This window comes from Phragmites australis, chromosome 3 (genome assembly GCF_958298935.1).
Source record: "Phragmites australis chromosome 3, lpPhrAust1.1, whole genome shotgun sequence".
Classification (NCBI taxonomy): domain Eukaryota; kingdom Viridiplantae; phylum Streptophyta; class Magnoliopsida; order Poales; family Poaceae; genus Phragmites; species Phragmites australis.
In genome coordinates, this window is record NC_084923.1 from 8,000,160 (window position 1) to 8,026,221 (window position 26,062).

Sequence of the window (26,062 nt, forward strand, 5' to 3'; positions counted from 1 at the left end):
TTAAAGTACGGTGCACGTCCAGATGACACAGATATATAAGAGTGAGATGCATTCAATTTATTATAATTGAAACCAATTTCAACTCACTTGTTCTTGCCGTCACCCAATGTATCATCCTTCCAACTTTTCTGACTCTTCTCCCCGGATGTAAACATTTTCAAATTCTCCAAGCGGTGAAACCTTATAGCAGATTAGGCTCTGATATCAATTGAAGCATCGAGATATCGCCTAGAGGGGGGGGGGGGTGAATAGGTGTTCCTGAAAAATTAAAAGCTTTGTAGTAGATTAATTAGAATATGAAACTTCTGGTTTTATCCGAAAGTTCTGGGCTCAACCCGGATAATCCGATCACAGTTAGTAAATTTGAAAATGGACAGTGCCTAGGGACTTCTAGTTGATTCTAGATGTTACCATAGGTTATAAAAGATGTAGTGAGTCCTTCCTATAAGACACCTACAACAACAAACACACAACCGCATAGATTAGACAAACCGCCCAAAAGTCAACTAGAACACGAACGAACACAAGAGCACAAGAAAGTGAGCAAGGAGACAAATGATTTGTTTCTTGAAGTTTGAATCCAAGGATCCTACGTCTCCGTTGAGGAGCTCACAAAGAGTCAGGTCTCTTTCAACCCTTTTCCTTACCGAACGACCATGAAGATCGAGCTTGAGCTTACTCAAGTATCCTCTTTCCTTGCAGAGGCGAGGAGATGCCTTCACAAACTTCTTGTGGCACTCCACAAACTTCGGTACTCAGCAGGTAACGCCTAGCCATCTAGGAGGATGAACCTTCAAGAGCAACAAACACGATGAGAATGTTGTTCACTAGCACTCAATCTCAAATCCCTCACCAAACTCCCAAAATCTATCAAGAATTTGAAGCAAAGAGAGTGGGGGAGTTCTAAATGTGCTTTAAAGACTTTTGGCTCAAGGTAGGTCAGCACCCCCTGAGTGAAGGGATGAGGGGGTATTTATACCTAACCCTAGAAACTAGCTGTTACTGTGCTCTCAGGCTCAATCGGTTATATCTAAATTAGTCTGGAACTTTTGGATTGCCTTGAGATAGCTATGTTCAAAACCCTGCTAAAGTAACAGAATCCGGAGGTTCCAGAAATATTCGGAACTTTCGAGTTCAAGAAATTAATACAACCTGAGAGCTTCAACCGTAGATAACCCGGAGCTTCCAGAGCGACAGAATCCAGAGGTTCTGGAAATATCCAAAATTTCTGGGCTAGAAAAAAAAACTCACCCGAGATCCCTATCCAGAGAGAGTCCGGAGGTTCCCACTATCTGGAACTTCCGGAATAGCTGAAACTTTCAGGTTCAGTCATTACACTAGAGTTTTTCCGTGTTCGTGGGCTGTTTTGTGTCTCTCACAAATAGGCTAAAATATACTTTGAACACTAAGACATCTTTAAGTCTATCTAAATGCATCCATCTTGATAGTACGGTATGCCTATACTCAAATTCAAAAATAAAAGATAATTTTAAATCTATTGAGTATCTACAAGCCGCTTCTCTTTTTCTTTTTGAGGGATTCTAGCGTCATTTAACACTTTATGAGACTAATACTTGTTCATAAATTCATTAAATATCATTAGTCCCTTAATCGCTTATCATCAATTATCTAAAACCCATACGAGGGGCCTAGATGCACTTTTAACGTGTTTGTATGGGGAAACAACGGCGATAAGGGAGCATCAGTGTTGAGCGTCACCCACTCGTCCGACTATTGTTTGTATGATCCCTCGAGTCTGGCGGCCCTGTCGTTTGGCACCTCTCATTCAGCTACAAGACGATTGGACTGGTGGTAGTCAGACCATGCAAGAGACGGAGCTGAAAGAGCGTTGAGGTGAGGAAAAAGTGGGTCATTCGTAGCGCACTTAAGTGCTGACTGCTGAGGGCTTCTAACACAACTAAATGATTACTTTCAAACAAACCTAGGCCCTATTTGTTTTCTGCTATAGATTGTCATATTCTGGATTCTGTGGAGAAGCTTCTTTCCACCAGGTTTTGGATTGTGAATTTTTGTAGTATAACTTGGTTTGTGGATTGTGAGATTCAGCTTTTAAGTTGTGACCATTTATTTTTGTTTTTACTTTTAGGCTAGAATCCATAATCAAAATAAAAAAACAAACACAACTTAGTGCTTCGTTAGTATGCATGTTAAAGCACATGTGTTGCATTCTTGGCGGGGGTGTGTGTAGCCTTGTGCGCAAAGAAGTTGTTCTCTTTGATTTATAGGGTGATGGATGCAACTATTGCTCTTATAAGAAAGTATTTGTGACTTGAAGTGATTTTTTAGGGGACATTTACAAAATCCCTAAAAAAACATTTAGATTATGTTTGCAATACCTCAATGAAGTGTTTGTAGTTTGTGAGTTTGATTGTTAAGCTTTAAATCTCGTATTGCCCTTCCCCCGCATAATCTATCAAGAGGCGACACGGGGGAGACACCACCGCCGCCACAAAGAGGCCCTCCCCACTACGTCCTAGAGCGACCGTCACTGCCACCCGTTTGCTAGAGATGGCGGCAAGGGTGACTGGTGACAGCGCCAAGCAGCGGCTATCGTGGTGCTCCCCTTTCCCTTCTCTCCCTCCACTCTACTCTCCTTTTCCTCTCTCCTCCGGTGGAATGCCGACGAGATACGGTAGACCAGTGCGAGGTTTGGCTTGATATGCTATTTTGGAGGTTAGATTTGTAGGTTTTGGCTGTCATGCAGTGGTGGCCGGATAACGACGTGTTCTTTACCGACGTGCAAGGGTCCCCAGGGGCGTAGCTGTTTCGTGTACGTGGCATGGATCTGGCATTAAGAGGATATGGCGGCAGTGTGCGTGGTCGTGACATTCAACCAAGCTGTGCGACTGGTGTGCCGCTTGTGAGTGAGGTGCTCGCCTTTGACGGTAATTGTGACCCCTCAGCCCTAGGTATCTGGTGGGGACCATGCCCATGGAGTGTGTAGGCGACACGCTGCACGACTCTACACAAAGATGGCCGGGAATTCGCCGATAGGGTGCGTGCTAGCTGCGATCCAGCGCCTTGAGGCAATGTCCCTGAGCTTGAACTTCCCCACGACCACCTTGCGCGTGTTGGCTACATGCTAATGCGGTTGCTGGTCTCCATGGCTGTGCTACCACCCCCGTCTCCCCGACGCCCAAGCTCCCCCATGCTAGATCTGCCTATTCCCCCCAGATTTGGCCTGTGTGAGGTTGTGGGGCGTTACGCTCTCATGATAACGAGGGAAACAGCAAAGGCGGCGCGACCACTAGCATGTTATCTTCACAATAGGTGGGATGGGGGAGCCTAGGGCGAAAGCCTAGCCCAGTTTTGCTGGTGTCGACAATGGTGACACCTTTGGGCGCTGTCCCCCTCCATGGAAGCGCCTGTCGATGTGGCTTCCCTTCCCACCAAAAGGGCCATTCCAGGTGAAAACCCAGTCTATTCTTTGGACCGGCGATGGTAGTGCCATTAGCTTTGTGTCCTTCTTGGAGGCATCGCCTTAGAGGACCCTCACTATGATATGGTGGCTGTGGACTTGGGTGCTACGCGGTTGCGATCGACAACAAAGTTTGTACACACCTAGCCTTGTTAGGGGCTTGTTGCGGCGAGGTTTCTGTCCTTTTGGAGCTATGCCTCAGGTTTATGACGGGCAATTGATACGCTTGGTTGCGTCGGTGGAGGTGGGGTCAGAGCTGCTTTGTTGTGAGGTGGACGACGAGCTTGGCAACAATGACATGAAGTGGGGATCTCGCGTGTTTCAATGGTGGTCATGGGTGGAGACATGACGACATAGAGGCTAATGTCGAGGTTTTTCGTGGGAAGTCAGGGCTGCTATGCTGCTAATGCGGTGAGTTTGGCAACGATGACTCACGTCAGACCCCATCGGTTGTGTTTGTTCGGGTATGTGGTAGTGCTCTGTTTTGGTTTATGGTGGTCGTGGTGTTCCTACCGTTGAGGTCTTTACCGATTTCCCCTAATTAATTGTGCAGTTATAAGGTTTTCGGGCTCAGTTTATCTTATAAACTAGACCAACTCTTTTTCTTCTATGATAAAATTGGCAGATCTGAATGTCGTTTCGAGAGAAAAAATCTGGTATTGCATACCTAGTGTATCTAAAATAACTCATTTCTCCTAGGAATCAACCAACTGTAAGCAAAAAGGGTTACATTCGACGTTGGCAACAAGGTTTAGGTTTTGAGGTGGGGTGTAGGGTTTGGGAGATAGGTTAGGGTTTTGTGTGGTGTTATTTGGATTTAGAGGGATGCTTGGGGGCGAAATTAGAGCTCTAAAGAAGGAGTGCACATATCAATATATTTGAGTCTAGATGAAGCAAATGTTTGGAACTAGACGATACACAAAAGGTGAAATTAAATTACTAATAACTGAGGTTTTATTTTTTCTCTAGCTTTAGTGCACTTAAGCCAGCTACCAGCGGAAGGAGAGGCAAGGGAGGGGAGCAATGAGAGTGAAATGATACACGTGAGAAGGAAGAGCTGTTGGTTGAAGACGATGCACGGGTCATTGGATCTTGATCCTGTCCTATGAGATCTATTTTTGCCGAGTTTGATTTAGCACCTCCTAAAATAATTTGGTTGTCTTTGTTTTTTTAAGCATAGTAGCAACTTTTTACACGACAGAGATGAGTACCTCTAAGCACTTCATCAACAGTATCAGATCCTCTGAACTTAATTTCACCACGGTGTGAGCTACAATAACATGAGCTACAGTAAAAATGGGAAAGTACACAGAGGTATTCCTATTGCCTCGTTGCTACAGTAGAATTTCTATAGTATTTTAGTTTCTTCTCGCACGTTACTTGTGGACTGTTTGGTAACCTTTCTTGATGTAAATTTTTTAAGGAAACAATTCGATAAGGAAAATGATTTTGTGGTTAAAAATAATTTTTTAGTAAACTCTATAGTGGAATGATTTTGCGTGAGAAGTAAATTAAAGCTATTTTTTGAGTTTTTAGCATTTAGTTTATTTTAGATAATTACTTTATAATTTTTATTAAAATATTAAATTAAAAAACTATTTAAATTTTAATCGAGAAGCTCCTCTAAACTCTGCCAAACAGCTCTTACTTCACCCGTTCCGAAGTCAGATGATTTCGATCCTCATCAACATCGCCACCATCCCTGTCAAATGGCAAAACACATCGAGAACCCTGGCCGGACTCCGGGCTTTGCCTAAACCCTCGTCCATCGTCCTCATCGCCAACGCCCCGTAGCCGCACCCTACTCCGGCCATGGTGGGCTCGGATCCGAATGGGAGCGGAGTCGCGCCGGACATCTCCGGGCTCTTCTGCGACTACAACACCCTCTACTTCCGCGATTCCCTCGACGCGTGCGCCGTCTCCTGGGCCGAGGAGCCACTACCCGATCGGTGAGCGCCCCCCCCCCCCCCCCCTCATTCTTGAGTTCTCGAGTGGCATGCGGTTCGACTTCCGGGGCTCGCATTCCGATGGATTGTTCCGTGGTTGCAAAACGTTGTCTGTTTTGTATCTCTTCTACCTAGATTTGATGCACTGTGATACAATTGGGGAGAACCTTAGCGTATACAATTTTTTATTTGGTCCCTCTGGAAGACGCGAGCCCTTCCATCTTAGTTTCATTTCTGGAGACAGCAGTCTAATCCCCGTCTTGTTCATTAGAATTGCAACATTAGTTCACAAAAAGACTAAATTTAGCGCATCAAAGGGAACGCTTCATGTTGACAACATTAACCCAAAGCCCTTCACATGGCTAAGGGCTGGAGTTCCATTGCCACCTCTGAAGATTTCCATTATTCGCTTGTTCATTTGCCGAATTCTGTTTGCTGGAGTGTCACCAGATGGTGTACGTCGATGCCTGTATTTGCAACGAGAGGAAAAGGGGATACAAAGGAAACGGTGTAGGGCATATTACATTGATACATTTAGCAGTTAGCGCCACTCAGCAAAGTAAATGGTGCTGGACAGTTTTACAAGGTATGAACCATCAAAGACATTATATGGAGGGATAAAAAGGTCTAGAAATGAACAATTACCCACGTTTATATATCAATGCATTATGATACGCCTGCAATATGACCTGAATTTAGCTTTTGTGGTAGTATCATCATGAGGGTTTGCTTGAAGCCATGCAAGTTAAGTTCAGACAGCTCTGAGCACCAATACAAAGATTTTAGATGAATCTGGATCTTGATCACTTGGAAAGTTGATAAAAGTAGAAATTTTGATGGCAAAATTTTGTCCTGTTATGGTGTCTAGTGACAGCTTTGCAATTGAGGAATATCCCCAATGCCAATTCAGGAATTTATCTGTCAGAAATATATTTGAAGGCCCATTGAATTTTCTTTTTAGATATGGGAATGCATACTTCTTTTTAGTTAACAGCAGACTTGCGACACTTATTATACTAATAATTGATTCATTTGTGTCGAAAGACTATTAATAGGCTCATCAAGTACTGGGCATTTTCCCTTCTCTTGCACATGATCGTTTACAGCCTTTGCTTGCATATTTTGGTAGTGCAATTATAATTGATAATGTTAAACACTTCCTATATTTCTTTCCGAAATGTTGCTGCATGGCCTGCCCCTTGTTCCTTGTATTGCAGCTGAAAGTTTTGCTTACATCTTAAAGCCACCACATAAAATGTGGAACATTTATCCAGAAGGCAGGCTAAGTAAGGCTGAATGATGCTGGCCCATTAATGGTATCAAACTACAAACTTCGTAATATGATTAAATGGATTTCTGAAGTATGACTTTTGTTACAGAATCAGGTCTAATTGTATATAGTTTGCCACCCCCTTAAGTATGTCCTCCAAGTACTCATTAGCTGATGTTACCGGAAGGCTTGTTGTAAAACTTTTTTAAAAAAATTCTCTTGCTGCAGTGATGTAAGCACATGTGATTATTATCCCGGAGGAGGTGGCTGCATGATACTTCTTTCCAAGTCCTTGTGCGAATGTCATGACAACTCTGATGTGAAGAATGTTTTGCTTCATGAGATGATTCACGCCTATATTTGCATCAAAGACAATAACAATAACCATAGGTTGCTGTTCAACAGAAGCTTGTATTTTTTAATATACTTCTGATTTCTAATATCTTTCTGATTATTTTCGAAATTGTGATCAAGCAGTGACCATGGTGCAAAATTCCAGAAACTGATGAATACAATCAATTCAAGCTCTGTAGCTGATCCTCATGTAAGTTGAATTCATATATCAACTATCAATTAGTCTGTACTTCAGAATTCAAATTCCTTGTTAACATGATTAATTATATTCAGCGACCAGTTGATGGCTACAGCATAACTATGCTCCATGAGATCAGAAAGAAATATTATCACTACCAAGTAAGAGTCTGGACTGTGATGAGTAAGTTTTAACTTATATTTTCACATTAACAGCCAGCAATTTTTGCAGTGTGAAAGCTGTGGAGATTTGGTTAAGTCAATCAAGATGAGAGGACCTTCTCATGATGACTTCATTGAGAGAATAGGTGCCGATGATTCGTGTCGAAATTCAAAGTGTCACTGGCATAGGTATTTGCTATACACTCCACTGCAATTTTCGGCCTTTACTTGCCTACTCGATATAAATAAAGGTGCATCTGAATGCTGACAGAAAGGTAAGTAACAGTGAATCTTTTCATCAGTGTCTTGATTCCCTTGGGCTGGGACCAATCTGTATTGCCTTATAGACAACAACTACAGGCACATAGATTTATACATTCAATGAAGCAATCATTGATGTACTTTTAGGGGCATAAATAGTCAAATCCAAATTGAATAGTTGTCAAACCATTTTAAGGTCATGTATTCAAACAGGAACAGGATGTATCCTTGCAAAAAAAGAAGGAATGAGGTATTGGATGCATAACGGGTATGGCATCTGAATTCATTTAGGATCTCAATTCGGTTGAATTTGAATACTATACTGAGTCAATAGTAAACTACATGAGAATTTGTTAAGGCACAGTCACTCTGAATTTTCTAATTAGAGGTTAGCAACGTGATAGAGATTTGTCATATAACTAAATAAAGTGTTATCAGGTTATGTATGAAGGTATTAGCTTAGGGATTGTAGTTTCAGGTGTAGTAGTTATAATAGACCCCTATTTGACTACATCTGTGATACCTCATCCAAATTCAGTGTAGTAAATTATAATTGGATAATATTTAAATCACAATGAGTATCTGGATGGAAAATCTTACCAAATAAGCATGTGTCAGATTCAAGCTTTGGATATTTCAGATTATCCATATCAATCTATTTGGATGTTTGGCCTGCTTATGTCTGTCTTGATATGCAGGCACAAGAAACGGTGCTTGGGTAGCTATCGTAGAGTTCAAGAATCATCACCTGAAAGTTTGGAATTAAAATGTTCAAAAGGTAATTTTAGCTTCAGACCTACCATTTCTCAAATTATGACAAATGCTGGAGATGATTCTTCAATGCAGAGTCTGCAGATATAAATTTTATCTAGTATACTACCTCATACAGAGTAATGAAATTGCTAACTATTCTTGATAACTTCAGCTGAAGTAGCACTTGATGAGGGCAAGGCTGACGAACTTGTTTGCAAAAGTTGGCACCCCACTCATACATCAAATAGGATCAGAAAAAACAATAAAAACGAACTGGAAGATGCCTCTGCTGGGTTCCATCATCGTACTGAGAATACAATTGGCTGTTCAGGATTCGATTCCTCTTCAAGAGACAAGTCTAATAAGAAAATCAAACTGTCAAAGGATGTTAGCTTTGACCTTCAGACCGCAGAAACTGTTCAGGAAGCACCAAAACGTCCAAGAACAGCTGTACTACAGAACCAAGAGTGTAGCAGACGGAAGAAAAGGAAACTAAGCCAGTGGGACGGTTCCTACTCAGTAATAATTGAATGGTTGAATTACTATTGTGTTAGTGAGTCGGATGAAGATGAATTACCTTTGATCAACAAGCGAACAGAAAGAAGGAAACAGCAAAAAATACTTGGAATGTCTCTAGCAAGAGAATCCAGCAACAGTATTAAGTGTGCTAGCTCAACTTCTCATACGGTAAATGGAACAAAAGATGGTTGTGCTGGTTCTTGCTCACTAGACCCAGGGGACAATAGCAAATTTTTAATTGCGCCAGCTTCTCGACCTGAAGAAAGGTCGTTGCCAAATCATGCTCCGGGTAGTCATGGAGTTGCTGGAAATCAAGCCGGCTGTGAATCGGTGTCGTCTCCGTTGGATTCACCAATTAGAGGTGAAATTGTCGACATTTCAGATGGTTGAGTGCAAGAGCTCCGTTAGTTTCTTTTAACTGAAACCAGGATGACAGATTATCCAATATAATGGTTGTAAACCTTTGTTTCATTTGTGCACCTTGCAACTGCTAGATATGTGCGGACTGCTAAGTCGTCCCGTGAAGCATCGAACATGTGTCTTAAATGTCTTTGTATATAAGTTTTGTTACTGTCCCGTAATCTCTTTGTATATAAGTTTCTGTCTGTTCTTTTAGCATTTCACCCATTTTTTCTTGTCGTAGAGCGTTTCACTCATGCCCCTAGTCTTGCAAATGATGCGACATTGATGGTTCTTTTTCCCCGGTAGGATAACTTTGCATGATGCAAGCCACGAACCGCTCTGGTTTTGTCATGGTTCTGAAGCTTTCTTAAGACTTCCATTAGACCGTCAGATGTGGTTTTCGTCTGATTGGCAGAATAAATAGCGAACTATGTCAAGAATAAATGTTCATAACTTAGCTACCTAGCGAACATTTTAGCTACCTAGTGAACATTCAGGTAGGTTTCAAACAACTTAGGTGGTGTTTGGTTCTAGGAACGGTAATACAAACGCAAAGGGAATGGATTCACAACGATAATAGGAAAGTGATCGATGATTACTTGCTTTGTTTGGATGAGCAACGGTAAGGGAAAGGAAAGCACATAGGCCCAAAGGTAGCAAGTTTGGGCGGTGATCGACTCGTCGCAGCCCCGTTAGGCGGTCGGGGTCGCTCAGATCTGGATAGCACCGTCATTGCTCCTCACCTTGATGACGCTCATCAAGGCTCTCGAAGGCACCATGGCCATGGGACCAACTTGGAGGAGGAGGGGAAGACGGGTGGGAAAGCAAACTAAAGAGGCGTCACACGTCGCCGGGACACTAGATTTGATCTCGCCGTCGACGAATTTGGCAAGGTTGCCACCGCAAACAGGCTTGGAAATGGTGAGGGATGGCAAGGAAGCTACGTGCAACGTGGGGGAGTAGCCATGGCCACCTGATCGGCGCTTCTTCTTGCGCATATGTTGTGGCCCGTGGGGACGGATGGGGCAGCGCACCGATCACCAACGAGCGGGGCAGTCAGTGACACTCACACAGGACAAGGCCTGGGAGTTGGCCGCATTGGGTAAGGAGGAAGTGGCGTGCCGGTCGCCGGGAAGATCAATTGCACGGGCAAGACAAAGGCGGTGCGCGGTCGCAGGGTCACAGGAGGTGAAGGCAGAGGCATGGACGGTGGTATCATTTTGTCTTTGAGGTGGGGTGCAAGCGGAATCAGACTTGTATAGCGCTGGTATCTTATTCAATGTAATATGATTACAGGTCAATGAAAACAAACCGATGTAACGATATTGATTACCCTTTATAATCAGGTCGCGTTATAAAATGACGAACCAAACATCACCTTAGCTACTTAGATATCCGGTGAAAATTTAGAATTTATCTGGAGCACTGGTTATATGGGATCCATTCATGCGAGCACTGATTTCCTTTAAAATGTTCACATTCTTGAAATGGCCTTGCTAAATAGAAAAAGGCCATTAAAAATGCAAGCACGAAATAGAGGGAACAGAGACGGCGGCCCATCGTCTCCATCTTATCTCCCTCCGAAACCCCCAGTCCTTCTATCCACACCCGCAAGCCGCGCACGCGCGCCATCCGCTCCGACGCCAGCCATGGCTTCCATCACCCTCCTCTCTCTCGCTCCCACCACCACCTTCCTCCACATCCCGGCCTCCGCTGCCGCCCCCGGGGCCCTCACCAGCCGCCGGGCCGCGCCCCGCGCCCTCCCGCTCCGCGCGCGCCCGCCCCGCCGCGTCACCGTCGTCTGCAGCGGCGCCGCGGCGACAGCCGAGGCTTCGGATGCGGCGCCCGCGGAGAAGTTCCGGCTCGACAACCTGAGCCCGCAGAAGGGCTCGCGACGGCGGCCCAAGCGGAAGGGGCGCGGTATCGCGGCGGGCCAGGGCGCGAGCTGCGGGTTCGGGATGCGAGGACAGAAGTCGCGCTCGGGGCCCGGCGTCCGGCGCGGGTTCGAGGGAGGGCAGATGCCGCTCTACCGCCGTATCCCCAAGCTTCGTGGCATTGCCGGCGGTGAGTCGCTTTAAAGAGAAACCTCCCTTTGTCTCCTCAATTGAAGCATCATACACTTGGTTCTAGTACAGGAAAATGCTTGTCTCACTTCGGCATCGTCCATACTTGATTGAGTTTGAGGCATACAATCCGGTGGAACTACACAGTGTGTTGTGAGAGGAACTTTTTATCTGGGAAGGACTGTGATTGATAAGTTACCTGATGCGAGAGCCTCACCATGCTTTTCCAGGAATGCACATTGGGCTGCCGAAGTATGTGCCATTCAATTTAAAAGACATAGTACGTGGTGGGTTCAAGGATGGTGACGAGATATCACTGGAGTCCTTGAAATCGAGGGGTTTGATCAACCCGTCTGGCAGGGAAAGGAAGCTGCCACTAAAGGTATAACCTTATGACGGTAACCCTTTGTTGCTTGTTTAAAAGTTGTTTCGATATGAGTTGGTGCATACGATGGCCATAATATGAGTACCTTCACATTTGAGGGTTTAGCTTAGCTCTTGCAGTGAAAACAACATGTTGCCTAGAACTGCTCTTGAAGACCTTATTGTACCTCAGATTTAAAGCAACAATCAAAGTGTGCTTTAGAGTTCTATTTGTATATCTTTTCTTTTTGACGCAAAACTGTGGGGGAGTTCCCCACAGTGCATTTTTCATTTATAAAAAAGACAAAAAGGGTTGTTAGATATGTACAAGGGGTTAGAGAAAAGCAAAGGAAGGTCAAGCTATACAGTCTGATCTAGCCATTGAAAAATGTTGGATACCAAGTATATCTTGTTGGAATGAGTGATTGGTCTACTTATTTTTGCACTTGTTAAATGTTGCTGTATTATGTCTGAATTGGCCTGCGACAATTGTAGCTACCAAGTATAGCTGCCTTGAGTCTGAACTCTGAAGTCATCTGTTAGAACTTGGAATCCTGGATCAATTTTTGCCTGCTTTTGTTAGATGAGGGCCAGTTTGAGCATTGAATGGTATTGTTGGTACAGTTTGGCAATGTTACCATCAGCTGCTCATTTTTTTTTTTGGGAAAAGGGAAGCTTTATTAACTCTCACAATCACGTCAAGTTGATACAACGCATAAGAGTTCACCCCCGGCTTCTACATATAAATGCACGTAGCCAAACGAAAGTAACAAAGTAAAGATGGACAATCTGTAACAAAAGAGAACATGTCTTCAATAAGTCGATTCTGGTGGCGGAACTTCAATGAGAAGATTCAGCTGCTCATAGGATGTACAATATATTCCTGAGGAATTACAAGCTTCCATATCTTCCGACTTAAACATATAGTAGTATCCAGACTTCCAGCAAATACATGTGCTATAACATTACTTTAGTAATTGATCTGGTAATGTTTGCAGTGAGATCTTGTTTGGACTGCATGTTCACTTTTTGTTCACTTGTCTGTAGATTTTAGGAGATGGTGATGTATCTGTCAAGTTGAGCATCAAGGCTGGAGCATTCTCAGCTTCAGCTAAGGAGAAGCTCGAGGCAGCTGGTTGTACTCTGACTCTGTTGCCTAAACGGAAGAAATGGCTTTCACAAGCTTATCTGAAGAATCAAGCCCGCGCAGAAGAGTACTTTGCCAAGAAAAAAGGCGGCGCTGGTGAATCTGATGGCGCCTCTGTGTAGAATTCATATGTGCTGTACTTCTCTTCTACCCTTTTCTTTAGCATATGCTTATTTCTCCCTTTTTGTTCTTAATTCTTCATGTACCATGAATTTTGTATCTACGTGATATGCAATTATTTTATGTCCCTTCGTTGCCCTGGTCCTTTCTGGAAGTGTTTTTCTGAAGAAAGCCCAGAATCATATCTTTATAAGAAGAAACCCAAAAATCAGGCTGAATGCAAATTCAGTTCCGAAAAGATCAATTATAATACTAGAATCCTTGCCCTTAGATAGTTAGATTTCTACTGTGGCTTGATGACATTAGCTCAACATGCATCCATCTGCCCATAGCAGCGAATGCTACTGCGCATGCAGTGTTCTCTGTTTCTATAAGTATCATCTTACTCTCCTGCAGTGTTATGGCTCGATCAATGTTTATTTTATTTAAAGAAAAGGTGTTTCATTTATGGAGCTAGAAGTGTCTTTTTATTAAAAGTATTTTTATTATATGATCCTAAAAATAAAAAGAACTATTATTTCAGCGTCTTCATTTATGCCCTAATATAAACATGTCTGCTTCTTAATCCTGCATGTGCACCTTTCATGATTTCTGGACAAAGATGGCCATGCATGATGCACATCTTCTAACAAGAATAGTCAGTTATTGTACAGGGCACACCACACGTCATTCTATTTGCATTTAACAATTCGTTGAGATTACATTTCAACAAAACTCATGCATGGAGGATGCGTATTTGAAGAAGTTATGTTAAGATGGTGGTACAAGGTTCATAGATTTCTTGAGTTGCCTATTACTGGAGAACGTATAGTTAACATGTTCCACACAACAGTAATTTTGTGTAGCATCTATGGACTATGTCGCTATGTTAGGGTCTAACACTGGCTTTGGTAGTTGGTATACATCACAAGGATTAATTATCAGTATTCCTACCAACCATTCTTAGTTATCAGTGATCGTTTGAATTTTGAACTTTTATGGATACTAAGTTGTGGATCTGCGCCTTAGTTTCGTAGGATTTATTGATATCTCTGCAGCCTTTGTTTCCGTAGGACGTTGTTGATATCTCCGCAACTATTATACTGATATATATTATTGGTATTTTTATTGAAAATTTTCCCCGTATCTTTTTCCTTCTTGACGTTGATAATGATTTGGCTATTTAGCCTACTCTATTGTTTCTATTTGCTTAAATAATTTGATGAATTATATCTCAGTTCTACCCCATATTTTGTTCCTGTTATCTTCACCATCTCTTTAGTACAGTATTAATTTTGTGTGTTGTCTAAGTATAAACCGGAAAGAGACCTTTTTATTTGAGGAATGCAGCTAGCCATTACTTAAAACCAATCCATCTAACTAATCTATTCCGCTAATTTCCTTTTAACGTTGCATGCATGTCAACATGTTGACTAGTAGTGTGTGTGTGTATTCCGCTAATTTCCTTTTAACGTTGCATGCATGTCAACATGTTGACTAGTAGTGTGTGTGTGTGTGTGTGTGTGTAGTAGTAGTTTAATACCAGATTGACAAACTATTTAATCAACTTTCTAACATATTTCTTAAGCAGATGAAAGTCTAATATCACTGCAAATATTTGGACGATATGCATGTCTGGATCCTCACAGACAAATTTGAAGTTTTGTTAGAAACATCCTTGGACTGATGGATGCAGTGTACAATGATACTGAAATTTCCTACGTCAGGAACTGTTTCAAACAAAGTTGTGGTAGAAGATAGAATACTGCGAAGTTGCTGTGTTATAGAGATGTCATGATATCGTATTAGACTGATGTACACATATGCTTATCAAGTAAGGTTTCCTTTGAATGCATGTAACAAAGTGTTCCTTTCCTTGTCAATGCATCATGCTACTTTGGTGTCAAAAGAAAAATGTTTCATCCTAGTGATGAGAAGACTCCCCAGCCAAAGGGATCATCTCTTGCTCATGGATTTTGTGTGAGAAGACAGAAAACCAATACTCCCTGTGGCCATATCTAGCTAATTTTGTGGCAGAAAGTTAGCTTTGTGTTGGAATACACTTCAGAATTGGACCTGTCGGATATGTTTGGAGATATCAGATGCACAGGAGTCTACTCCTGTTTCGAATATAAATTGATAACCTGGTAACTGCTAAATAGTAAGAGTATGTTCCAAGGAGGGGAAAAAAACCAAGGTTTCTCTCTTTTTTGGGGTGACAACCAGGTTTCTCGTTCTTTTAGGGACAGTGAGCACAGCATCTATATGTTCCTTATGCTTCTCAAATTTATCGAGCAATGCGTGTGGTTCACAAAGCTGAAATTAGTGTTGATCACGATATTTCAAGGCCGAACTAGTGCCTTTAGGTTATGGAGAAATGATGAATTGATTTCTATTTTGCTTTACATAAATGGGGCACAGCAGTACAAGTGAATTATAGCAGCTCGATCCGTCACGGGCACTGCACCATGAAAAAGCACGTACGCGGCTGAGACATGAGAGAAATGCCTGGAATTTGAATGTGACGAGAGGAGAGAAATGTTGCCTGGAATTGAACAACGTGTTTATTCACTGCTGTTCCGGGTCGGGAATTCTACAATCCAAAGTAAATGCTTGACAACTTTGTTTGTCTGACAGTAGTTCTTCACCGAACAGAATGCCCATGTCAACCAAGCCCGGCCTGGTCCGACACTTGCTCAGCTCTACGTGACACATTCAAGCCTGAACCGCCAACGGAGGAATTGAATGCGGCCGCTGGCGTGGCGGCGGAGCAACCGAGCCTGCGCTGCGCCCCCGCCGAAACAAACGCCGGAAAGGGCTGGCCCCGTTTGCTTGTTTTTCGCACCTCCACTCCACGGCCCCGTCGGTCCAGCCGAACAGCGACGTGCCGCCCGCCTCATAACGCCCTCTTCCTTTCGCGCCAACAGAACCCCACTCTAAAGGAAATTCTATAGATTTTTCACATAAAGATCTCCGCGAGATCATGATTTATAACGTCTTTTCTCTAATCCAACGACTAACACATGAATGAGAGAAAAAAAAAATCATACTTAAAAGATAAACTCAATTAAAAAATTTCATCCTATATAATTTACTTCCCTTTCTCGTAGCCTCGGTGTGGTGCTCGGCCCAACCAACACCAACCCAGAGCCATCCTACGCATTTAACGCCTCCCAACCGCGACAGAAGCGACCGAGGCAGGCAGTGCAAGCTGATCGCCGCGCGACGCCACCCCCACCATCTCTTCCTCTTATTAAACTCGCTCGCTCTCCGCCCGCGCGCGGAGCAGCGGCAGGCGAGCGCGCCGTGACCACGCAATCGGCGATCCCCCTCCTCCCTCCCACGCGATGGCCATTAACCGCGAGCCCAGTCCAACCACAGGTCGGCCTGTCACCAGAACGCAGCTGCCTGACTCGCTCGCTCTTGCCCACCCACCCACCCACCCCGTCGTGCGCGTGCGCCTCGCATTCAGGACCCGATCGGCCTGTCAATGGCCGCGTGTGACGTGAGACACTGCGTGTTGCGTTTCAGGCAGCGTGGGACCGGCCGGCCGGCCAGCCGCTCGCGGCCAAGAGTCGCCCAGTCTGGATGATCGGACGGCTGTGGATCTTGATTGAGAAGTCAGTGCAGGTGCTTGTTGTCACCAATGCAGAGGTAGAGCTCCAGATGTTGTGAGGTGGAGCAGAAACAGAGGCGCTTCGCAAAGCCTTTCTTCCATTCAGGGAAGAGCCTGTTCCGGGAAGGTTGTCGCCATGCCAACCGCATTGCATGAGCTTGGACTTTTCCTATTGGAACAGCAAATTTGGACACCGGTGGGAGGCTCAGAGGAGATACACATGTGCATGCGTATCCAAGTCGGTGCCAGTAATGATTTTAGGCGGTTAACCTTATCGTGTAGAATGCGAACATGAGTTAAAATTACTAGTGATGAGCTTCAGTATATGCAAACTACTGAAGTGTCAGCAAATTCGGACAAGGTGAACTGTGAATCGATTTAATCAGCGTGCAAGTGGCCCTAGTGAGTGCATTAATTTTTACCCATTATCTATCCCAGTACAAATCTCAATGTCAACAGGCGGTCATGATAAGCCACGAGTGCACATCCACATCTGAAAATTTTCCTCTAGTTTACAAGGAAATGCAACTCCATCTCCAAATGTGCGCACCTGGCTAATCTCGTCCATCCATTCCTCTCACTTGATGTTCATCTATTCTTTGATTTCATCACTTATTCCATAATTTTTTTACCTATCAGTACAACATGAATCTCAATGCAAATAAATGATTGTGATAAGATATATGTGTGCATCCACATGTGAAAATTTTCCTTCCATTGTTTATAGGACTAGTTAAGAAATAGATAGATCATTAGTAGCTTGTGTTTGTGCTTAAACAATTGCTAAGCAAATGTTAGCAGCTAGCAAGCAGTGGCAACGCTACGTTGTAGTTTGGTGGTTCACATACACCACGGTGAATCCAAATTTTACTACTAACATACTACTATTCATGACATATCGCTTTAAAATTACATGCATTGCTCGATATATAATTAATTAGTACACCACCATTTAAAATTGCTCGATATATAATGAATTCGTTTTGCCGCTAGCTTCGCCACTGCTAGCAAGTGCTCCAAAGCATCACTTGATCTCAGTCCATCTCAAAGAATAGACTATTGTTGCAAGCAATTCAAAGGAAATTAACAAGCAGAAATGATTGGCACCAGTAACTAACACATGTATTCCTTTCAGCAGTTACAACTTACAACATGGATTATAAATTTATAAGTACTTGATTCCTTACCATCGGAATTCGAATCACTTAATCCTGACACATGGCGGTTTGACAATCACACCGACCTTAACATCGAACAAATAACTAAATAATCTCCTTATGGATAATTATTCTTCCTGTGACATATCCCGCAATTAATATCGATTTACGTTTTTTAATTGCGAAAAAAGAAGAAAAGAAAAGAGAAGAGAAGAAAAAAAGCAAAGAAGAAAGTAAAAAACAGCACAAAGGTTTAATTTTGAAGCGAATGCTTCGCGGGACGTACAGGTACAATATAGCGGCGCGGCTGCCGCAGCGGTTGAGCTGGCTCGTCGTTCACAGCTTGACGATCTCGGGGATGTCGACGGGGTAGCGTTCGATGCAGTCGTCCCACGGCCCGTTGGTGGGCGTCTTGATTCTTCGGAGGCACTTCCAGACGGCGCTGTTGCACTTGAACCCGCTGCCGAAGCCGATCTGCCAGACGCGGTCGCCGCGGCGCATGCGGCCCTTAGCCTCGATGTAGGCGAGCTCGTACCAGAGGGAGCTGCTCGACGTGTTGCCGAACCGGTGCAGTGTCATGCGGGAGGCCTCCACGTGCCGCGCCGACAGCTGCAGGTTCTTCTGCAGCTCGTCTATGACGGCGCGCCCGCCGGCGTGGATGCAGAAGTGCTCGAACGCCAGCTTGAAGTCTGGGATGTAAGGCTTCCAGTTCCTGTTGATGAGCTTGCGCCCGACCAGCCGGAAGAAGAAGAGCAGCTGCTCCGACATGGGCAGCACCAGCGGGCCGATGGTCGTGATGTTCGACTTGAGCGCGTCGCCGGCGATGGCCATCAGCTCCTTGGACAGCGAGATGCCCGAGTACCCCTGTTCGTCCTCCTCCTCGTAGACACACCGGTACGCGCGGTCGTCTGCGCCCTTGTGCGTCCTCACCACGTGCACCAGCCGGTATTTGGCACGCCGCGCCTCGCGCCGCCGGTTGGACAACAGGATCGCCGCCGCGCCCATCCGGAACAGGCAGTTGGGCAGCATCATGTCGCGCCGGGTCCCATGGTAGAAGTTGGGCGTGATAATCTCCGTCGACACCACCAGCGCGTTCGAGTTCCGGTGCACCTATCAATTGATCCATTGATTTTTAGTTTGGTTTTACTCCAAGTCCAGCTTTAATAATGAAGAACAACTCACTAGATCAAGAAAAGCTCACGGTGAACTACTTAGTACTGCCAAGGCAAATGGCAATGAGGTACCAATTAATTCGGCAATCACCTGGAGCATGTCGCGCGCGAGGTCAATGGAGATGAGCCCGGCGCTGCATCCCATGCCGGAGAGATTGAAGCTGCGGATGTTGCTGCGGAGCTTGTACTTGTTGATGATTATGGCCGAGAGCGAGGGCGTCGGGGAGAAGAGGCTGCAGTTGACGACGAGGATGTCGATGTCCTTGGGCTTGAGCCCCGTGCGGCGGACGAGGTCGTCAATGGCGGAGAAGATGACGAGCTGCGCCTCGGCGCGTGACGCCTCCATGCTGGGGTTGGGCGGGATGTAGTGGTTGGCGGGCGGGAGGCACGTGTCCTCGCCGAGCCCGGAGCGCTCGAGGATCTTGGTCTGGAAGCGCACGCTCTTCTCGTCGTTGGTTATGAGGCGCGTGTGCTCCATGAAGGTGGAGAAGGGCACGCGGCAGCTGGCCGGCGGCTTGTAGCACGCGTAGTCCACCAGGTACACGGGCCTGGGTCGCGACATGAAGTAGACGGTGCCCACGAAGACGACGAAGAACGCGGAGCAGAGGATGTGCACGAGGTCGAGCTCCAGCGACCGCCACAGAGACAGAAGCTCCCCTGGCCCCAGCCGCGCCAGCTCCAGCGCTGTGGCTGCCATCACCGGCACCAGCAGCAGCGTCAGGAAGTGCTTCACCAGGAGCTGGTACCCCTGCTTCACATACTTGAGGTTCACCGACCCCGAGAACGGCATCTTGCCTGCTCGCTTGCTCTCGGCTCGGCTCGGCTCCTCACTCCCCTGCCGCTCTACTTACAAACCTCGCCTCGCGCCTCTACTCTCTGCAGCGTTTTCCCTGCGCGCAAGCGCAACCGCGTGCCGTGCGCACAGTGGGAGAGCTGGGTGCGGTGCGGTGCGTTGTGTTTGTGTGGAATGGATGCGGACGAGGTGGTGCCGTGATGGGCTCTTAATATAGTGGGGTGGACGTGGCCGGGACGGCAGCGGGAGGGGAACGCGCGTAATTGAATCGGGTGGCAGATGTGCAGGGATTTCAATTTCTATTTACAATTTTTTTCGTTTACGGTAAAAAGGTTGAAATTTATGAAATTTTACTAAAATTTTTGTTATTTTTCATCCTCTGTCACGTGGGTGCTACAATAAAAGAAAATTTCAAAATTAGATATTTTATTCCTCTCCAAATTTCCAAAATTTGCAAAATTTTAGATGAATTTTTAATCCTACAAATGTGTAGTCTAAATGAGAGCCTGGCTACCCCACCCACCGGAGGAACAAGGGGTTGGCCATTGGGGAGACACCTGCCTCTGAATGGGGGCTTCTAATTTGCGCGCGCGCTAGGTAGCAACTTTCTTTTTTTAAAAGTAAAAGTTATCGAGAAAAAATATTAAAAAAATTTATTGAGAAAAGTTTTTGATGAAAAGTTATCGAGAAAAATTATACACCAAAGTTTTGAGAAAAATATTTGCTTTAAATATCAATACAACCTTTTTTCAAAAAAAATGTCAGCACAAAATTTCGAGAAAAACCCCAACATAAACTCGCACGTGGGCCTCACCCAACCCTACTGGGCCTCCCGCTACCCCCTGTGGCATCGGCCTGTAGGCCGCGCGTCCCTCGGTAGCCTCACAGGCCGCGTGCCTCTGATTCGGACATGACGACTGGGTCCGCAACATCCCTAGGTCGCGTGCACTCCAAAAAGAAATTTCACCGTGCATGTCTTCTCTGTTGCTTGCTCTCTCTCGCGTGCACACAAGGGATTTTCTCATTTTCTGCTCATGTCGCTCGGGCGTTAGTGAGGAATTTAGGGAAAATAGCAACTAGGGTGAGCGAAGCCGCCCGTTCCAGATTTAGGTCTGTTTGGTTCATATACTAATTTTGCCACAATTTTGTGCCACACTCGTCTAAGGTTAGTCGATCAACATCTTCGTTACACTTTGACACGCCTAAGACAATCTTGTCACACTTTTGTGAGTCATTGATGCACGGGTCTATAGTAGCAGGAAGAGAATTTTGTCATAATTGTAGCTATGAACCAAACAAGTTTTGGCTAACTTTAGGTGTGGAAAACCATGTCAAGTTTTGGCTACGAACCAAATAGACCCTTAACAACGGTGACGGCTAGTGAACGCACGATGAATGGTAGATTTTGTAAAGCGAAGGAACTCATAGATTGTGGCTAGGCAGGCTCGGTTTTCCGATTCGTTTAGCACAAATTGGTTTGTCAGTTAATGCCAATGTTGATCGATGATTTGCTAACAGGTGATGTTTAGATCTGTGTGTGGGGGGGGGGGGGGGTCACCATTAGAGACCCGATGCACTTAGGCTCTGTCTACTTGGGTTCAAAGGTCGCTAGGCTTCGAAGCCCTTCCGGACCTACGGGCTTTGGACTCTCTATAGAGCTCCAAGCCTTTTGAGGCTTAGGTCCCCTAGAGGGTACTAACTCCTAAGGCCTTAGTGAGGCAGTTGAGCTCCTAAAAAAATCAGCAGAAAGAGGGCACATCAGCCATCATCAGTCTACCATGAAGTGATCGGTATTTATGTCGGTCTAATTGATGGCTGGTCTGACACCCTGTGCAAGGCGGGTGCCGCAATCAGCGACAGGCCGCACACGGCAGCCACTTGACGCCACTATAGTGTCACAGCTAGATGATGTTATCAGAGTAAGTACAGAATCATCTAGATCTGAGCGATGTTTTACTAGATTGGCCATAACTTCCGGTTGTATACTTGTATAGTGATAACTTGTAGCTCAGCCTCTTCCATAGGGATATGCATATACACCTATCCTTTGTAAGGTATTATAAATATAGATTGTGGGTACATAGTGAAAGGAGATCTTGACAAAAAACCATTCATGGTTTTCCATTTCTCTTCACTTTTTTTTTTTAAGCTTGAGCCATCCTATGGTTGACTCTTGTCACACTTTGTTAATGAAAAACATATACTTTTTTCCTTTCACTAGCAGTGTTGTTGCTAACATAACTCTCGGCAATGTTCCTTTCAGAGAAGCTTCGATATCGAATTATTCGAAACTGAAAACGTCAAAGACTCGGAGACTGAATATATTAGCTACATTTCGCATGGAACAAACGTATTTCCAGTGGACTGGAACCGAATGTGTTGCGTTCGTTTGCCAGACAAATCATTGAATTGCCATTGCCATTCTAGTGTGAACCGCAGAGACTACTCGTGCTTCAGCGGTTTCGGAAAAGAAGCATGAGAGAAGCGAGGGAAAACAGTGACCAGAGCTCAGATACAGAATGTCTGCATCTCAGTCTGACAGGGATCATGCTAGTTGATCATCAAGCAAGGGATGAACAGAGTTTATAATTCCCACACGTTGCCACCCACCCTAATGTTGGATCTGGTGTCTGAAGAATTCAGTGACACCAGCTCATAATCGAGTTCCAATCAAAAATAAATAAATAAACTCATAGTCGACTTTTTTCTTTCAACTATTGCTCCTTGTCATCGGCAGCTTAATCGATTGAATATTCATCAGTCTCCTACTGCATTGCACAGTACTCCTCAACTGTAAAATTTTCCTTTGGAGTTTTTACGACAACAAGAAGAAAAGCCGTCGGCAACTAAAACAAGGTCTGAGCTTGGAAGATAAGAGCCCCCGCATAGCTCCTGAGGGCGGCTCGGGCGGCCCTCAACCCTAATACTGTCATCACTCCCCCACTGCTCCTCCCATCTTGCCGCTGCTCGAGTGCTCCGTCGGATGCTTGTGCGGCCGCAAGGATGACGGCGGCGGGGCTTTCCCTTCTAGGCTGTCAAGTGTCGGCGCGGGGTCAGCTGGGAGGTGGCTGTAGCGCAGACGTCGGGCGTCAGCACGGGGTCGGGGAGGCGGACCTGGGCCGGGGTGGATGATTTGGGCGGTGGCTTCCATGCGAGATGGCATCGGGGACGACCTTTGGTGCGGCGGGGAGCTCGGGAGGAGTGGATCTGGCGGGATCCGCTCAGATCCGTGCAGGATCGGGCGTCGGTGTGGCTCACACGATGTGCTTCTGGTGTCAGCAGCATGGCTCTGTCGGTGGCTGGCCGAGGCACGGCCTTGGTGTTGGCCTTCACCATTGTGTTGGCCTTGCCATAGTGACGTGGTGCTCTGCACTAAGCATCAGGGCTCTGTGTAGCCTTGTGTGGGTTTCGGGCTAGCGGCGGCAAGCTGCGGTTCTTCGCATGCTGGGATGGGGAGGCTTCGGGCAAAAGTTTTGTCCGACAGTTCACCGGTGTCGGCTACGGCGACGCTCTTGGGTGATGCTCTCTCCCATGGGGGGTGTAGTCATGGTGCCTCCTCCGCCCCCCTATGGAACTATCTTGGTGAAAACCCTGTCCACGCCTTGAAGCCGGCGCCTTGGAGGTCCCGCATCGCGTATGGTTCTCGGTTTGCCATAGGGTTAGGTCTTTCAGCTATGCCTCTACCCCTCAGAGCTACCTCTTGCTTCACAGTGGTCGGCTGGCATGTGTAGGCGGTATTTGTCGTGTGAAGTCGAAGCTGCTTCATCATGAAGTGAGATGAAGCTTGTCAACAATGACACACGGCAGGCTCCCCTTGCGAGTGCCTTTTGGGTTGATAAGTGTCTGGGTGTAGCATCGCAGAGTTAGAAGTTGTGGTCTGTCGTGGGAAGTCGGAGCTGCTTTGTCACTTTGACAAGTTTGGCAACGATGACTCATGTCTGGCTTCGCTATTTGCAAGTCATCGGTGTGTGGTGGTGTATCACCCTAGGTGGTCGTCCTCGCAATTTCTAACTGTTGTCGGGGTTTTCATCGGGTTTTTTTATAATAAACCTTATAAGTTATCTAAAGATTTTTAGATCCGATTTTTCTTATAAACGGATTCAATTCTATTATTTATAGTGAATTAAAAAACTCCTTGTCTTTTCGAGGTTTCTAAAAAAAAAATGAAATGAAGCTCTCTTCTAGAGAGGTGCTCGGTGAGCAGAGAAGGAACTGACAAGACTCCTGCCCTTTCTTTCTTTCTTTCTTTTTACTCGTACTTATTACAGTCACAGAGATGCAAGAGGATATATAACTTTACTTTCTTGTGTGTACGAAGACATATGTAATGGTTGGCCTGATTTGGCTAACTTGCTTCTGCAACACACCGAGTAATGACAACAGCTTCAGGACTGCAACATGTGCAAATTACTTCATTGCTGGTACCTTCTGTTTGCACAATTAAAGCTCTGCTGGAGCAAAAGGTACCGCCAATCATAAAACGAAAATTGAGTAGTCCAACCCAGTTTTCGTAAAATACACTGGCACGAGCCGAACGGTTCCTGCCTGAATTTTCCTCTCATTTGAAGAAATTAGAGGAATAATAAATCAGAGACGCCGTCACCTGCTTCGGCAAAATCACTCTCATTCTGAAGCAAAAAAAAAAAAAAGCCTTGATTTGGATGGTTTCTGGATGGAGCATTTTTCCCCCCGCGAGGATTAGCACAGAAAAAATATAGATACACTCACTGCAGCACTCACATATGTAGGCCATCACAATCCACCTGCAGCCACCAGAACTCATTAAGGCTGTACCCATCCCGCCATTGTGTGGCGTGCAGGTGCTATCCTGTTTGTTTGATGTCTCATCTCAGTCTCTACTCGACTCACCGTGAGGTGAAGTTGAACCGCCTCATCTGGACCACCTCACCTGATTGTTGTTTACTTGGTACTCGTCTACTTGCTACTGAATACTAACATCTGCCGCAACAGTGAACCCAGCTACTACTATGAGGTGGTGTTTGGTTAAAGGAGTGGTAATGCAAATGAAAATGAAATCAAATCACAGGGGAATTAGAGGTGGGACGGGCGATGACAAGGTTTGTTTGGTTTCACAATGTAATGGTATTAGATATCAATTTTGATAGAAATTAGATATCAGAACCTTCATCCTGCTCCAGGAGCTAGAGAGTGAGGTGGCTGTGGGTGTCGGCCAGCGCAAGCAGCGACGAATTGGGGATCCACTTCGCATCGAGGACTCGGCGGTCTCCATCATATGTACGATCCGAAGCAGCAGGGAAGCGCCCGGCGTCAGCCGCATCGGCGTAGACAAAAAAAACAACACGGTGCCCATCCAGCCTTGCCTCTGCACGCCTGGGTAGAACCCCCATCACGTTCCCGTTTAGATAGCAGTAGATCAAATCCCTAAGTCTCTTCAGCGGTAGTACGGTGAGCCGGTGACAAGAGTCGATCTTGGTCTTGTAGAAGAACACATCTGGACTTTGAGGTACTACTACCATACGAGTATGATAAAAGGGGAAAGTAAAAGCAATTGCCGTGGCTCTCACCGTCAAAGAGGCAGCATTGGTCGCTGGTGGAACTGCTAGTATGGGGAAGGTGGAGGTGCGAGCGAGCGGCAGCGGTGTTTTGAGTCTCCTAGCGACAGTAGTATTGTGATGCGATAACAGAGGATGACAGAGGTATCGGTTTTGAATAAGTTGTTATCTGATTACACGATAACTGATTAGGCCATACATGTAACATAATCAGTTACCCCTTTGTAATTTGACTACGTTACAAAATGGTGAACCAAGCACTACCTCTATTTCAGCATGCAGCTCTCAACGTATTAATGGTAACTGTTTATTTAAAAACGATTTGAAGTGAGACGTTGTCTGTTACCTGCAAGAAAATAACATGCCGCCTCCTCTGTCGATGGATCTTGTTATCTGATTACACGCTAACTGATTAGGCCATATATGTAACAGAATCAGTTACCTTTATAATCTGACTACGTTACAAAATGGTGAACCAAACACTACCTCTATTTCAGCATGCAGCTCTCAACGTATTAATGGTAACTGTTTATTTAAAAACGATTTTGAAGTGAGACGTTGTCTGTTACCTGCAAGAAAATAACATGCCGCCTCCTCTGTCGATGGATCTTCCCTAGCGAAATGGTTACGAATGTCAAACAGAACTTAATCCTGAAAAGCTCATATATCTGCTACAGATCAAACTTTTGCTCCAGCAATTTTGATTGAATTTTTTTTCTGATTTCGCTAATACTGAACGAGAACTTATCACTACTAAGTAATTAGTATACTAACCAGCTGTCTCCGTGCTAGCAAATAGCAAGACGGTGAAGATCAGCTTCAACTTCATAACTGT

General features: G+C 45.2%; 3 protein-coding genes across 8 annotated transcripts; 2 read left to right on the forward strand and 1 right to left on the reverse strand.

Moving 5' to 3' along the window:
• Positions 1 to 5,081: 5,081 nt before the first annotated feature.
• LOC133911923 (uncharacterized) lies at positions 5,082 to 9,496 on the forward strand. 2 transcript variants are annotated; one of them, XM_062354403.1, is made up of 7 exons: positions 5,082 to 5,388; positions 6,884 to 7,045; positions 7,133 to 7,199; positions 7,283 to 7,348; positions 7,419 to 7,537; positions 8,308 to 8,387; positions 8,535 to 9,496. In XM_062354403.1, the coding sequence occupies exons 1-7, from the start codon at positions 5,252 to 5,254 to the stop codon at positions 9,269 to 9,271; spliced, it is 1,368 nt and encodes a 455-aa protein (XP_062210387.1). In that variant the 5' UTR covers positions 5,082 to 5,251; the 3' UTR covers positions 9,272 to 9,496. The 2 variants fall into 2 exon arrangements, with proteins under 2 accessions (XP_062210387.1, XP_062210388.1); XM_062354404.1 differs by lacking the exon at positions 5,082 to 5,388 and adding an exon at positions 5,431 to 6,701.
• Positions 9,497 to 10,824: 1,328 nt separating this feature from the next.
• LOC133911924 (large ribosomal subunit protein uL15c-like) lies at positions 10,825 to 14,838 on the forward strand. 5 transcript variants are annotated; one of them, XR_009908733.1, is made up of 5 exons: positions 10,825 to 11,347; positions 11,577 to 11,728; positions 12,757 to 12,992; positions 13,619 to 13,744; positions 14,547 to 14,838. XR_009908733.1 is itself a non-coding variant. In XM_062354408.1 (4 exons), the coding sequence occupies exons 1-3, from the start codon at positions 10,933 to 10,935 to the stop codon at positions 12,976 to 12,978; spliced, it is 789 nt and encodes a 262-aa protein (XP_062210392.1). In that variant the 5' UTR covers positions 10,825 to 10,932; the 3' UTR covers positions 12,979 to 12,992; positions 14,544 to 14,838. The 5 variants fall into 5 exon arrangements, 3 of the variants coding, with proteins under 3 accessions (XP_062210392.1, XP_062210390.1, XP_062210389.1); XR_009908734.1 differs by having other exon boundaries at positions 13,630 to 13,744; XM_062354408.1 differs by lacking the exon at positions 13,619 to 13,744 and having other exon boundaries at positions 14,544 to 14,838.
• A 2,833-nt stretch (positions 14,839 to 17,671) lies between these two features.
• LOC133911925 (3-ketoacyl-CoA synthase 6-like) lies at positions 17,672 to 19,874 on the reverse strand. The gene is made up of 2 exons (XM_062354409.1): positions 18,992 to 19,874; positions 17,672 to 18,838 (listed from the first exon to the last, which is right to left on the reverse strand). The coding sequence occupies exons 1-2, from the start codon at positions 19,688 to 19,690 to the stop codon at positions 18,065 to 18,067; spliced, it is 1,473 nt and encodes a 490-aa protein (XP_062210393.1). The 5' UTR covers positions 19,691 to 19,874; the 3' UTR covers positions 17,672 to 18,064.
• Between the last annotated feature and the right edge of the window lie 6,188 nt (positions 19,875 to 26,062).

What these genes read in the sequence shown, in the direction of transcription:
- LOC133911923 (XM_062354403.1), top strand. Translation starts at nt 5,252, where the DNA reads ATGGTGGGCTCGGATCCGAATGGGAGCGGAGTCGCGCCGGACATCTCC. An exon ending in GACAATAACAATAACCATAG is followed by an intron (nt 7,046 to 7,132) that starts GTTGCTGTTCAA and finishes GTGATCAAGCAG; the next exon opens with TGACCATGGTGCAAAATTCC. An exon ending in TCAAAGTGTCACTGGCATAG is followed by an intron (nt 7,538 to 8,307) that starts GTATTTGCTATA and finishes CTTGATATGCAG; the next exon opens with GCACAAGAAACGGTGCTTGG.
- LOC133911924 (XM_062354408.1), top strand. Translation starts at nt 10,933, where the DNA reads ATGGCTTCCATCACCCTCCTCTCTCTCGCTCCCACCACCACCTTCCTC. An exon ending in GCTTCGTGGCATTGCCGGCG is followed by an intron (nt 11,348 to 11,576) that starts GTGAGTCGCTTT and finishes ATGCTTTTCCAG; the next exon opens with GAATGCACATTGGGCTGCCG. An exon ending in AAAGGAAGCTGCCACTAAAG is followed by an intron (nt 11,729 to 12,756) that starts GTATAACCTTAT and finishes ACTTGTCTGTAG; the next exon opens with ATTTTAGGAGATGGTGATGT.
- LOC133911925 (XM_062354409.1), bottom strand. Translation starts at nt 19,690, where the DNA reads ATGCCGTTCTCGGGGTCGGTGAACCTCAAGTATGTGAAGCAGGGGTAC. An exon ending in TCGCGCGCGACATGCTCCAG is followed by an intron (nt 18,839 to 18,991) that starts GTGATTGCCGAA and finishes ATCAATTGATAG; the next exon opens with GTGCACCGGAACTCGAACGC.